This window comes from Microtus pennsylvanicus, chromosome 16, assembly GCF_037038515.1.
Source record: "Microtus pennsylvanicus isolate mMicPen1 chromosome 16, mMicPen1.hap1, whole genome shotgun sequence".
Classification (NCBI taxonomy): Eukaryota; Metazoa; Chordata; class Mammalia; order Rodentia; family Cricetidae; genus Microtus; species Microtus pennsylvanicus.
Genome location: NC_134594.1, coordinates 7,031,053 through 7,044,466, shown reverse-complemented (window position 1 = coordinate 7,044,466; position 13,414 = coordinate 7,031,053). Strand labels below are relative to the sequence as shown.

The following is a 13,414-nucleotide window of genomic DNA, read 5'->3' as shown; positions in this document are numbered from 1 at the left end:
TTTGGTATTTTGAAATTACTCATAAAATAACAAAAAAAATCCCTCAAAGTTTTGTTATCCATAAGTCCTGACTTTTTTCTAAGAAATATTTTTTGTGATCTCTGTTCTTTGTATTTTACATTGATTGTCCCAGTGGCAGAGAGTTGTTTATAGAGAGACACCACATCTGGATTTATACTTAAGCATGATATGTAATGTGTGTTTTGTTTCACCTCTGTTTCCAGCTACTACTTGTACATGTGTGATAAAGTGGTTGCACCAAATGTGTCACTCACATCTGCCTCCCAGTCTAAAGAGGTCACCAAGACAGAGACAAGTAAGTTCTCCAAACAGGCAGAAAAGCCTCATGGTAATAGTAAACATCAAAGAACAGTGTCTTACCCAGACGTCTCACTTGAGGAGCAGGAGAAAATGGATTTAAAAACAAGTAGAGAGTTATACAGTCATTTAGGTAAGTATTTAGAAGTTATATTTTTAAAATCAGCTGGTTAAGAAACACTTCTAATCATTATTTTAAAAGCCTTTTCTATTTAAGGTAATTTTCCCCCCATATAATCACAGCTTTTACTTTAAAACAGTTCTAACTTTGAAAACTCAGGGTGATTTCTTGCACCTCAGTTGTGAGCTTTCTAGAATGGTGGCAGCCTGTGGAGGCTAGTGGAGAGAGGAAGCGCACGGCTTCGGTGCAGATGGCTTTCTCACTCGCCTTTTCTTCCTTCCTCTTGTTGGTAGCATCCTTCAGCACTTCCTCGTCTTTTCTGATTTCTTTCTGTGAGCTGAGATGCTGTTTATGTGATGTTAAGTATTTAATATTGGACTCACAGTTCAGGAATACAGAACTGGGGCTGCTTAGACAGTAAAACAGACGGCATTGATGCAGATGCTGACTGGTATGGCAAAGAAAACCTGCCTGTTTCCTGTGCCTTTAAAAATGCCATGGACTGCTGGGCGGTGGTGGTGCACACCTTTAATCCCAGCACTTGGGAGGCAGAGGCAGGCAGATCTCTGTGAGTTCAAGGCCAGCCTGGTCTACAAGAGCTAGTTCCAGGACAGGCTCCAAAACCACAGAGAAACCCTTAAAATAAATTGTCACGGACCACAGGAGAGGTGTGCATGTATGTGTTGCTCCGTCCCATTGGACATTGCAGCTTTGCTCAGTGCCATGCGGTTGATCATTTGGCAGCCTGTGAGTTTTCAGGCAGTCTCGCTGATATGCTACACTACTGTCATAAGTTTGACAGCTTCCTGTGTTTGACCTGGTATTGTTGTGACTTGGTTTCCTCTGGATTGAACTATGATGGGACTACTAATTCATATATCATTATATTTTTATTATTTGGTTTCCTAGTTTATTAGATGGCTCAGTGATTAAGAGCATTTATTGCTCTTTGGGAGGACCTGGGTTTGATTCTCACCACCCACATGGTAGCTCACAACTTACCTGTAACTCTAGTTCCAGGGAATTTAATCTCCACTGCAGGCAAGACACTGGTGCATATAAAAACTAAATCTAAAAACATAAGTTACCTTTGACATACCATGTAACTTAATTGTGCAATTCATTTGCCTTAAGTGTAATGACCGTGTTGTGAAAAGCCTGACAACTGTTTGATCCTGAGCTTTATTATGGCTCCTATACACGTCCCCGGCGCCCTCTGGCAGACACCCCATTCTCCTTTCCCTTAGCTCCTTGTCTGTGTGTGGTCATAGGATGTGCTTATTCAGACATTTTAGATAAAAAGGATATGTGTGTTATTGAGGTCTTGCGTGTTTTTATTAGGCAAGGTTTCAGTGTCTGCACATCTGTGTCAGCACGTGTTACTGTCTGTTCTGGATGCGGGCATTGCAGTGGCTATGGTATAGTGTTGTATGTGGTTTTGGTTTGTAATTTCCTAATAGTTTAGATAAAGTTGAGAATCTTTTTATGATTTTCTGGACATTGGCTATTTTATTTGAGGTAAAAGTCCAATTTGCTTGTGTTTAAATTGGGTTGTATCTTTCCTGTTAAGTTCCAGGAGCTCATTTTATAATTTGGTTCTTATTAGATATACGATCTGTCATTCTAAAGTTCCCGTTCACTTTCTTATTTAGTGATCCTTAAAGCATATGATGTTGCAGTTTTTATGCAATTCAGTTTTATTAATTTGCCTTCTTACCTCAAGTGTCATACATAAGAAAGCGTTGTCTAGTCCAAGGCCAGGAAGATGTATACTTAATGATTTCAGCTCTTAGTTAATTCTTTAATCTCACATTTAGGTCATTTTGAATCAATATTTATACCATGGGGGGGGAGGTTCAAGACAGTATTTCTCTGTAGCCCTGGCTGTCATGGAACTCGCTCTATAGACTAGGCTGGCCTTGAACTCAGAGATCCTCCTCCTTCTGCCTCTGGAATACTGGGCTTAAAGGCATGCACCACCAGTTCCTGGCCTTGAATTACTATTTATATACTGTGGGGAGTCCCACTTTTGTTTCTTAACATGTTAGTACTGCTGCTCACTTGGTGAAGAGATTGTTCTTTCTTGTTTGAATTGTTTCTTTCCTGATTGAATTGTCTTGGAACAATAATAACAGCAATTGATGAATGTATGGATTTCTTTCTGGACTCTTGAATTCTTGGGAATTGGTCTTTTGAGACAAGAACCTCACTGGTAGCTCAGGCTGGTCTTGAGCTTGTGACCTACACCAGTCTCCTGTGTGTTGGGATCACAGGTGTGTGTTATTCACCATTCCTGGCTTGGATTCTGAATTTTTTTTTTTTGTTAGCTTTTTAAGTTAGTGTAAAATACTAGGGTCCATTATTGTATTTTCATACATACTCATCATTATATAAAATACTAGGGTCATTATTGTATTTTCATACATACTCATCATTATATAAAATACTAGGGTCATTATTGTATTTTCATACATACTCATCATTATACTTTGCTCTAAAAATAGGGAATGCTTCACAAGTTTGCATGTCGTCCTTGCTCAGAGCCCATGTCTAATTTTGAATCATTTTGCTTTTAGCATATATGCTATTAAAGTGAGTGTTTGGACTCTGAATTCTTTTTTCCTGATTTCAATGTCTAGTCTTGTGTCAGTACCACAATTTTGATTGTGTATGTACAATGTATGTTTGTGTACATGTATGTGTAGTAAAAGGAACGTGGGCTGCTTCCCGCCGCCTAGCTTTTGGCCACCTGGCTAGCTTATGCTCGAAATAATCACATGGAGATCTGTATTAATTAAATTGCTGCCTGGCCCATTATCTCCAGTCCCTTATTGGCTAACTCTCACATATTAATTTAACCCATCTCCATTAATGTGTATCGCCACTTGACTGTGTCTTACCGGCATGAGTCTAACCAGCATCCATCTCGGAAAGGAGAGCCATGGCCTCTCCTTCTTCTTCCTCCCAGAATTCTGTTCTGTCTACCATGCCCATCTAAGGGATACCCTACCAAAAGGCCTAGGCAGTTTCTTTATTTGACCAATGAAAGCAACACAGAAAGAAGACCCTCCTACACCACGTATGTGCATGCATTTGTGTGTGAGGACAGGTGGAGGATAGAGGACAACCTTGGGTATTGCCTTCACCTTCCACTTTGAGGCAGTGTTTTTGTTAATTTTCTCTTGAGCTTCTGGGATTCGTCTGTATCTGCCTTTCTTTTTGCCAGTGTGCATATAGCTTCTCAAGGATTCTGGGGATTCAAACTCAGGTCTTCACTTAAGTGACAAACACTTTACCTGACCCATGTTGTGATTTCTGTAGCTTGTAGGAAGATAGGAAGTTGGGGGTTGTGAGCCCTCCACATTTATTACTATTTTTCTAGATTGTTGTAGCAGTTTTGAATTTCTCACATTTAAATGTGAATCTCAGAATGAGCTGGCGGTTTCTCTGAAAATAGAGCTGGAGTTTTGATGTGGAGTACACTAAGTAGGTAAAGCCTTTTAGTTGATGAGCATTGCAGTTGTTGTATGCATTTGGCGCTTTTGTTAATGTTCTCCCTAAGTATCTTACTGCTTTTGGGTGATTTAGAAATGAAATTGTTTCTTAATTTTGCTTATGGATTGTTCCAGGGACTTTTTGCCATTGATATTAATACTTTTTTTCCCCTTCTGTTTCTTTCCAAAGATCCATTGATCTCAAATAATTCTGTGAGTAAAAAGAAATCTGAGTCTGCTGTTTGCAACTTAGTGAGAGACATAAGCAAGCATGATGCTGAAGCTTCGTCTCCGTTTCTGGTCAGAGATGTTACTTGTGAGGACGACAAGGGAAAGATTATGGAAGAAGTGATGAGAACCTATGTAAAACAGCAGGAGAAGCTGAATTCAATTCTGCAGAAGAAGCAACAGCTTCAGATGGTAAATTGACCTAAGAAATAGTCATTATTATGATAGTTTTTAATGTTGAGAAAGTCAGAATGCGATGTAGCAGATGCACTCAGGGTGGTGCAGTTCTATGCTAAGAAGGCGTACTTCACGTCAGTCACTTCTCTGTAGGCATGCTACATAGCTGACTTGGGTTTTCCTGAGGGGCTGGAAATAAGGAGTTGTCGCTATGTTACAGGAGGTGGAGATGCTGAGCAGCTCTAAGGCAATGAAGGAGCTCACTGAAGAGCAGCAGAATCTACAGAAGGAGCTTGAGTCTTTGCAGAATGAGCATGCTCAGAGGATGGAGGAATTTTATATTGAACAGAGAGACTTGGAGAAGAAGTTGGAGCAGGTGATGAAGCAGAAATGCACCTGTGACTCAAACTTGGAGAAGGATAAAGAGGCCGAGTACGCAGCCCAGGTGAGAGCACCAGTCACTCAGCATGGGTTCAGAACGGGAAACTACTTTACAGCTTTATGTTCCCCACTAAGAATGCTGGGATTTAAGGTATATACCCCCACATTTGGCTCCAGTAAGATTTTTTTTTAACCTTTATTATTTTCAGTTTTTATTGGGATTCTGTAATTTAGTAATTACTGTCTGTATGTAAAGTTTACATCTTTTTGGGCTAGGGATATAGATGAGTATTAAAACACCTTAACATGCATAGGACCCTAGGTTCAATCTCTAGCACCATATAGATGAATAAACAAATAATTAGAATATAGTTTCTTTGTTATTTTGATATAGTACGATGAGTTTTTGTTCCAAATTAGCAAACATGAATAATTCTGTTACTGTTATCACAAATATGGAGGCGATGAGCACATTATCATGGCAGCTGTGGAGAGAGTCGGAGTGAGCTAGAAGCCTTTGGGGAGTATGCTGCATGCTCGTTCCTCTGTGTTCCTGCAGTTCACTGTCGTGTCAGATGTCAAAAGGACTGGTTTTCTGAGGTGTGCATGGACATAGTTCGTTTTGTAAAAGCAAATGGCAGTTTGTTTTGTAACCATGGTAAGATGATTCAATGGAAATAATCAAAGGGATGGAAACTAACAGTCTTTTAAATCTGCAGTTGGCAGAACTGAGGCAGAGACTGGACCATGCTGAGGCGGACAGGCAAGAACTCCAGGATGAACTCAGACAAGAGCGGGAGGCGAGACAGAAGTTAGAGATGATGATAAAAGAGCTGAAGTTGCAGATTGTGAAATCATCAAAGACCACTAAGGAATAGAAGAGATGCTTCTGTATTTGGTTGACAGGGATTTATGTTTGTTGCTTGCTTTGGAAATTAAATTTTATCGTCTTATATGAATGAAGATAACTAGACATTCTGTTCATTTGTAGGGCAGCAAAGTGCAAAGATTATATAGTAGTACATCAATTTTTCCGTTTTCCAAAGGAATGAACATTTGCTTCTTTGTACATTTTTCAGTCAGCTTGGTAATGCTAACCTATGTGATTTCAGTCTGTGGATAGTCTACCTGTATTTCTGAGGCAAGCCCAACAGTTACATACTTTCCACAGCTGCACTATGTGGTGGAAAAGAGCAATGTCAGTTTTGTATGCTTATTTCAGTCTTGAGCTTAGATACAGGGTAATGTTTATTATACAGAGCCAGCCAACTCTGTGTCTTCCTTCTCATTACAGAATATCTTACTACAGAATCTCCTCTCTTTAGTTTTTCAAGATACGGTTTCTCTGTGTACCCCTGGCTGTCCTGGAACTCACTCTGTAGACCAGACTGGCCTCGAGCTCAGAAATCCAGCTGCCTCTGCCTCTTGAGTGCTGGGATCTTTTCATTTTTATATACCAAGTTTGTGTTTTATTTTGTTCAGGTTGTGGAATGAAGTTCCCCCTAAGAGGAATCTTACTGATGGAATGATAGTACCACCCCAGTGTACATTGTGGGGGAGCATGCTTTGCTGTACCCTCATGCTGCACACAAGAGCAGTTGTAATTTGTCTTTTGGTTTAAGAGTGGTTATATCTAGATATGTGTGTGTGACTTAAGAAAATTAAAATGATTGCTTAACTTTTATTGTTAATGGTGTGAGAATATTCATCTTCATGAGGAAAATGGATCCCACTGATGTACATTGGTTCCTCTTGTACAGTTTTTATATGTAGTCTTATAAAGGGTCTTACTGAAATTTATATAATGGATTTTTTTTTCTTTTAAATTATAAAATATTAAATATCTTGAAGGTTATTTTGGACTTTTGTATGTTTAAATGTTACCTTAAAACTTGCACGAATGGACCATTATGACTCTTTAATCTTAAAATCAGGAATTTACAGTCAGCTAATATCGGATAGCTTAATAATCCACCCTTGAAGTATCTGCTACTAGCAGGAATTTTGGATGAACTTTAGATGACAAATGAATTCCGTGGTTTGGGGAAGGGCAGCCTCTGCACTTTTATTTTTATTTTTTTGCACATTAAAGTCTGTTATTTTTGACCAGTGGCTTTCCCATTAGTTGATGCCCAGCTTGAAATTTACTAGGGAGAAATCTAAGAGCATTGTGGTTTTTCTTTTTGTTTTCTTTCCCCTTCAAATTGCAGGGTTCCTCCTGTCTTTGCCTCCCAAGTGTTGGATCTACAGGCGTGGGCCCCACCACACCTGGCTGTGTGTGTGTGTGTGTGTGTGTGTGTGTGTGTGTGTGTGGTTTTAGGGAGGTTTCCTGAAAGCATTGGCATCATCACCTCAGTTTTGTGTATCCCAAGCTGTCTCGTGTCACTACATGAAGGGACTTGGTGTCTGTGCTTAGGAATAACTTAAAGAGTTAAGGCTGTCACTGCTCTTTCGTTTCTTCATACGTGTTTCTTGATACATATATAAAAGCAACTTTTTCCAAAAGGGAGTTTGCTTTCTAAATGTATTTTGACCGAAATGGGGATTTACTCCTCTACGTTAGCTTTATAATTTAATGTGTTGACTTTTGTAACCTCCTTGAGGAGAAACAGATGTTAAATTGCACAGGGACCATATATGTCATTTTATTTAGATCTGGGGAAAGAAAAATCACAGACATTTGTAAAATAGCTTTAGCTTAGTTGTCAGTTATAGCGCAGCTGGGCTATGTGGGAGGCAAACTTACACCATTTATTTTTCTGATTACTCAAAACTCTTCTACTTACGTGCTACTAAAGCACATGTAATTTTTCTAGTCTTTGAATGAAACTTGGCCTCATGACATTGTTTAGCATAGCCTTTACTTTCCAGAAGATGAAAGGATGTGCCATAGTTTTTTGTCTGAACTTCCTTGAAAATAATTTTAGTCAGCTGTAAATATTATACCTACTACTGTTGAAAGTAACTTTAAGTTACATTGCACCATATAGCTTGAAAACAAAATTGAAACTCTGTCATACTCCCAAAGTGACCTCTGCTCAACTTTCCATAGGAGACTTATTTTATGCATGCTCATTTTGTGTGCTGGATGCTATCTTAAAAGTTCGTTCTGGTGTTCGGTCTTGTGCATTGTGCCAAGCTTACTAGGCAAGCAGATACTTCCTCAGACCCTGTGTTCTGTTAGGAAGAAAGGACACCATGTGCTCTGAAAACCTGGGTTTAGGAGTGCACTGCAGAGTCTGTAGAGTGCAGGAGAGACGGCGAGTGATGCCTGCTGTGGTGGGGATGGTTTCTCTCTGTGGTCCAAGTGTGGGAACTGCTGCCCTCAAGGAGACTCAAACCACCTGCCCATCAACCAGGACTTTTGAACACCGAAAGATTTGACCAACAACTTAGGTCTGGCTTGGGCTTTAATATTTTTGAAATATATTCTTTTGCTTGAATTTCTTGTGTTTTTGAGGATAAGGATGTTTTATGCTTCTTGAGCTAATTTTATAACATTTAATATATAACCTGTTTATATGTAAAATCTTTTGTACAGGGGTGGGAAGGAGTAATGGGAAAACTCATCTGTACATAGTGAATTATAAACAGACTGGAGTAGGGAGACAGTGGGCTGCACTTGGTTCGCAGGCTCCTGTGTCCCTTGAAAGTCACATCAGAGCAGCCAGTTTCTCCGTGTGTCTGGCTTGTTTGCAAAATGAAAAGGAAACACAAGTAGTAAGAAACGTGCCCAAGGTATTTCCCTAGAAACAGCTGCGAAGCTGGTCCTGCAGGGCTCGGATCCACTTCTAGAAGGTGTGCTCAATGTGTTATGCTTTGAGTGGGTCGGCAAGAACGTTAGTTTCTGTTTGTCCGTTGTGCATTTAATCCTTAGGCCAGGGCATTCCAAACTGATGACAAATTGTGTTCATCATGTCCACCTGATCCTGCTCTTGGACCTACTTGTTCACGGTTTCATGGAAGCAATCAGCAATATGTGATATGAACTGCTCGTTATATACTATCCTTGCGGAACTGAGATATTTAAACAGAACTTAGGTTTTCCGTTTTCTAGTGTAAGATACTTAAGCATTTCCACTATTGGAAGAAAAACATATGGGTATTTTGTATTGTATCTTGTTTGAAAGGACAGTCTTTTTTAATCTTCCCACTTAAATGGCTTTTAAAAATATATACAATTTGAAGCTTGTTTAGAAATAGAATTAAGTGTCATATATAGTGTTAACTGTTTTGAAATTAGGAAGTAATCAAATATAAAACATTTTAAAAATTAAGCCCAGAAAACAAAATAGTGTTTAAAGTTAGTTTAGTATAAAAGGAATTTATAAGATTTTTTTCTTCAATATAGATACCTCACTTGAAAAAAAAGAAAGCACAGCACGTTTAATACTCATGAAAACACCCTACTAAAATAATTGCTAAGCCTAGGACATCGTTTGAGTTGTTAGAGTTTGTGATACATGTAGTTGCCATTAGCTTTTTGCTGAAAATACTTATATTGGTAATTTTAAGGCAATGTAACAGTCTTCAATTACTCCTCAGTTTTAACCTGTGAAGGCAGTAAGTGAATGGTCCCTTCTGCAACTACTGAAGCAAATTGACTATATTGAGCATAATTCAACTGGTAATTTTGCCAGTGTGTATAGTTTTATGATTAAAATTGCTGTGGTTGGTTGCATTACATGACACACAAAACTGTCCTCTACCTCACGTGAAATAAATATTTTATATGGTTTTACTAAAAAAAAATAAGATTCATCTATCTGGTTACTTAGTTTACAAATTTTGGATTATATTTATTGAAACATGACATACTGTGCTCTTAGCTTATACCTCAATTGTATTTTGTGCGGTTTTCCATTTTCATGCCTTGTATATAACTTGTATAGATGGTGGATGATATTCCCAATAAAAGCTTTTAATGCCCATGAGATTTGGTTCAGGTCGTCTCAGTATTAACTGCTAACCCTCTTGCTCCCCTAAGATGGACATTTTCCTTTAATTTTAAATAAATTTGTTTCTATTTGCGAGTGCTCGTGTGTATGTATGTTTACCATGTGGATGACTGATGCCCGTGAAGGCTGGAGAGGTGGTTCTGAGGTGGGTGCTGGGAACTTCTGGAGGCCTCTGAGAGAGTATCAAGTGCACCTAATTGCCTAGCTGTCCCTTCAGCCCCCATTTTTCTGTACCTTACTCATAATGCACAGATTAACATGGAACATTTAATACTTTCATATAATACTTCAGACAGCATTTTGTGATTTTTTTTTTTATTATTATTTTTTGTTGCTGGGCCACTCACACCCTTGCTTTAACATCGCCCCAAGTCCCTGGCACGTTATTTCTTACCACCACACATTCCGTAACTCAGGGCAAACAGGCAGTTTCTGAGAGTCAAAGAATAGGTGGACTGGATGTTTTGACTTGGGGCCCAGAAGGATGTTGTCAGAGCCTGACTAGGCTGGAGGGCCTGCTTTAGGTGAGTGCATGTGGGTATCGACAGGTGGTCCTCTACACGGGCACGTGTCTGCGGCTCTTGATGGCATAGCAGTGTGGAACCTGACTTACCCGAATAAGTGACCGGGAAGAAAGCAACGCCGCTGTTTGCTTTTGACCAAAATTCTAAGTCACTCAGTCACTTGCCTCTCCTTGTGTGTTAGAAATGGGTCACAAGTTGCGTGGGGGTGGCACATGCTTTTATTCTCAGCACTTTGGGGGCAGTGACAGGTGTATCTCTTAAGTTTGATGCAAGTCTGATGTGCAGAGTAAGTTCCAGGACAGCCAGAACTACACAGAAACCCTGTCTCCAAACCGAAAACCAACTCCTCTCCCCTCTCCCACAAAAATAAAAGAATTAGGTCACTGAGTCCAGCTCATACTCAGCAGACAGCGATCGCTGGAGTCGTGGTAGAGTGCCACCCTGCATAAAGTCCCTTCTGTGGCACGTGTAGGCACATCAGCCACTTTCGTGGTGATTAGCTGCCGCTGGGTGCGCCCAGCCTTGTTCCTCATCACTTCCAGACTGTAACTCTGCTCTGTGTCTTGCTGTTTCTGGTGCTTAGATGGGGTGAAACCCCAGTGGGCGTGCTTTCAGCATCCACAGGCCACACATCCAGCTCTTACTCCTTTCCATGTTCCTCCCACAGTCGACCCTTTGTCTGCCGATAGCTCTGGAGTGTGACTCTTTTAAGTTCACGCTTCAACTGTTAATTTTTTAACTAACTATTCAAGGAGCTGGCAAATACCCACCGGGCTATTTCTTACACATCCACCAGAAAGGCAGCGTAACCCTGCCAGCTTCTCCACATCCTTGTGATTTATGTGGGGCTTTTCATCAATCACAGTATCCGCAGGCATACGAAGTGTGGTTTCATTGTGGTCTGACCTGCATTCCTCAAGTGTGCCCCCTTTCATGTGTTTATTAGCACTTGTGTATTTCTGGAGACATACTGCCAAGCCCTTTGTTCATTTTAAAATCTGGCTTCTCTTGTGCTCTGTTGACCTCATCTTAGTCCGGGTTTCTTTCCTTGGCTGCAGACTGAGCCCAGGATCTCGTGTATGCTGAGCATATGTTATTCTCTGTCTTAGTTCTTTTCAGAATGGAACTTACATGTTTTTCCTGTCATTCTGATTCGTCTTTTTCATTGTAGTCTTAACTTGTCTTGGTGCCGTGATGAATGTCAGACCGAAGCCACTGAAGGACCAAGGTTTGTTTTGGCTCACACTTCCTGGGGACGCAGTCCATCAGTTGAAAGCATGGTGGCAGGAGCTTGAGACTGGCTGTCATTTTGCATCTGCTATCAGGGAGCGGAGAGGCGAATGCTGGTGCTCAGCTTGCTTGCTCCTTTTTATTCAGGCTGTGGCCTCAGCCCTTGGGTTGATGTTACGTGTATTCAGGGTCCTTCCTCTTCAGGCAGACCTCTCTGGAAATACCCTTACAGTCATGTCCAGAAGTTTGTGTCATGGTCATCTTCCACCTTAGATTGGCCCAATGAATCATCACACCTCTGATGAGTAAATTTTCAAATTTCATAGCCCAGTTTATTTTTTTCTTCTGTTACTTGTGTTTTTGGTGTCATAATAATTGTTGTCACTTAATTCTTGTATATGATGCAAAAATTCCTTCTTCTTCCTCCCCCTTCCCCTCCTCCCTCTCCTCCTCCTCCTCCTCCTTTTTAAAGTGTAGATATCCAGTTTTCCTAGCCCTCTTGTTGAAAATAAAACACGAAGCCCACCCTCTCTCTTTCCCACCAAATGGTATTGGTGCCCTTGTCTGAAGTCACTGAACCCTGTCACTTAAGCATATTTATGGGCTCTTTCGTATCTGTCCTCACACCAGAAGTACAGTTTTCACGTGGAACTTTGAAGTAATTTTGAAAATGAGGAGTTGTGAATCTTTTAAATTTCTTTTTTTTTTAATATTTATTTATTATGTATACAATATTCTGTCTGTCTGTATGCCTGCAGGCCAGAAGAGGGCACCAGACCCTATTACAGATGGTTGTGAGCCACCATGTGGTTGCTGGGGATTGAACTCAGGACCTTTGGAAGAGCAGGCAATGCTCTTAACCTGTGAGCCATCTCTCCAGCCCCAAAATTTCTTTTCTTTTAAAACCGAGTTTCACTGCATGGCCTTGCTCAGAGATCTGCCTTCCTCTGCCTCTCCAGTGCTAGGATCAATATGTGCCACCATGCCTGGCCCAAATTTCTTACTGCTTTGATAACCTGGTGTCCTTTGGGTTCATAATGTAGGGACTGCTTTGTGTGGTAGGGCCATTCTAATGAAATTAAATCTTAGGGAATGTGAACTTGAGATGTCTCTCTACTTAGGTCTTTAATTTTATTCAGCATTTTTTTTTTGTAGTTTTTGGTCCACAAATCATTCTCTTTCTTGGTTAAAGTTATCCCTAAACAATTCTTTTTGATGCATAGAATAAATTAATTTCCATGTCGTATTCTTTTGTATGTAGAGTAAATGCAACTGAATTTTACATGTTTATTCTGTAGCCTGGCACTTTGCTGAGTGGATTTATTAGCTGCGGTGTGTGTGTGCATGTGGTGTGTGTATGTGCATGTGTGTGAAGTGTGTAGTGTGTGAGTGCGTGTAGTGTGTGTTCGTGGTGCATGGGTGGTGTGTGTGTGTGAATATGTGTAATGTCTGAGTGCGTGGGTGTATGTGGTGTATGTGTGATGTGTGTGTGTGTAGTGTGTGCGTGTGTGTGTGTGTGTGTGTGGCTGAGGTCCTTGATCATTCTTGATGACAGACTTTAAATGATTCAGTCTTGTCACTATCTGTTCAAAATTTTCTATTCATTATTTTGTCTTGATGGATATATATGTCCAATAATATACACATTTTCTCCAATTTATTGCCATAGAATGATTGCCCTTAGTCTTACGGCCCTTGTATTTGTGTTGTATTGGTTGGAATGGGTGCATTTTTCATTTTGATTCCTTTCTACTTTTCTTAGTCCAGCTAAAGTTTCATTGATTGTTTTCCCTCTAACAAGGAATGATTATTTTTGAGGGTATCCAAACCTATTTTTAAAATTATTTATTTATTTGTTTTGCCTGCATATATGTCTGCGAGGGTGCTGGATCCTCTAGAACTGGAGTTATAGACAGTTGTGAGCTATCATGTGGGTGCTGGGAACTGAACCTGGGTCCTCTGAAAGAGCAGCCAGTGCTCTGA

At 40.2% G+C, this 13,414-nt stretch overlaps 1 protein-coding gene across 9 annotated transcripts in view; it reads left to right on the top strand.

The window, feature by feature from the left end:
• Skil (SKI like proto-oncogene) overlaps positions 1 to 9,653 on the top strand; it is a 29,736-nt gene extending 20,083 nt beyond the window's left edge. For 4 of the 9 annotated variants that reach the window (XM_075951079.1, XM_075951078.1, XM_075951077.1 and 1 more), the window contains exons 4-7: positions 225 to 451; positions 4,124 to 4,353; positions 4,559 to 4,783; positions 5,439 to 9,653. In XM_075951079.1, the coding sequence (XP_075807194.1) occupies positions 225 to 451; positions 4,124 to 4,353; positions 4,559 to 4,783; positions 5,439 to 5,597 (841 nt within the window). In that variant the 3' untranslated portion in view covers positions 5,598 to 9,653. The remainder of the gene's footprint in view (positions 1 to 224; positions 452 to 4,123; positions 4,354 to 4,558; positions 4,784 to 5,438) is intronic. The other 5 variants (XM_075951082.1, XM_075951083.1, XR_012908133.1 and 2 more) reach the window with 4 other exon arrangements.
• Positions 9,654 to 13,414: the final 3,761 nt, after the last annotated feature.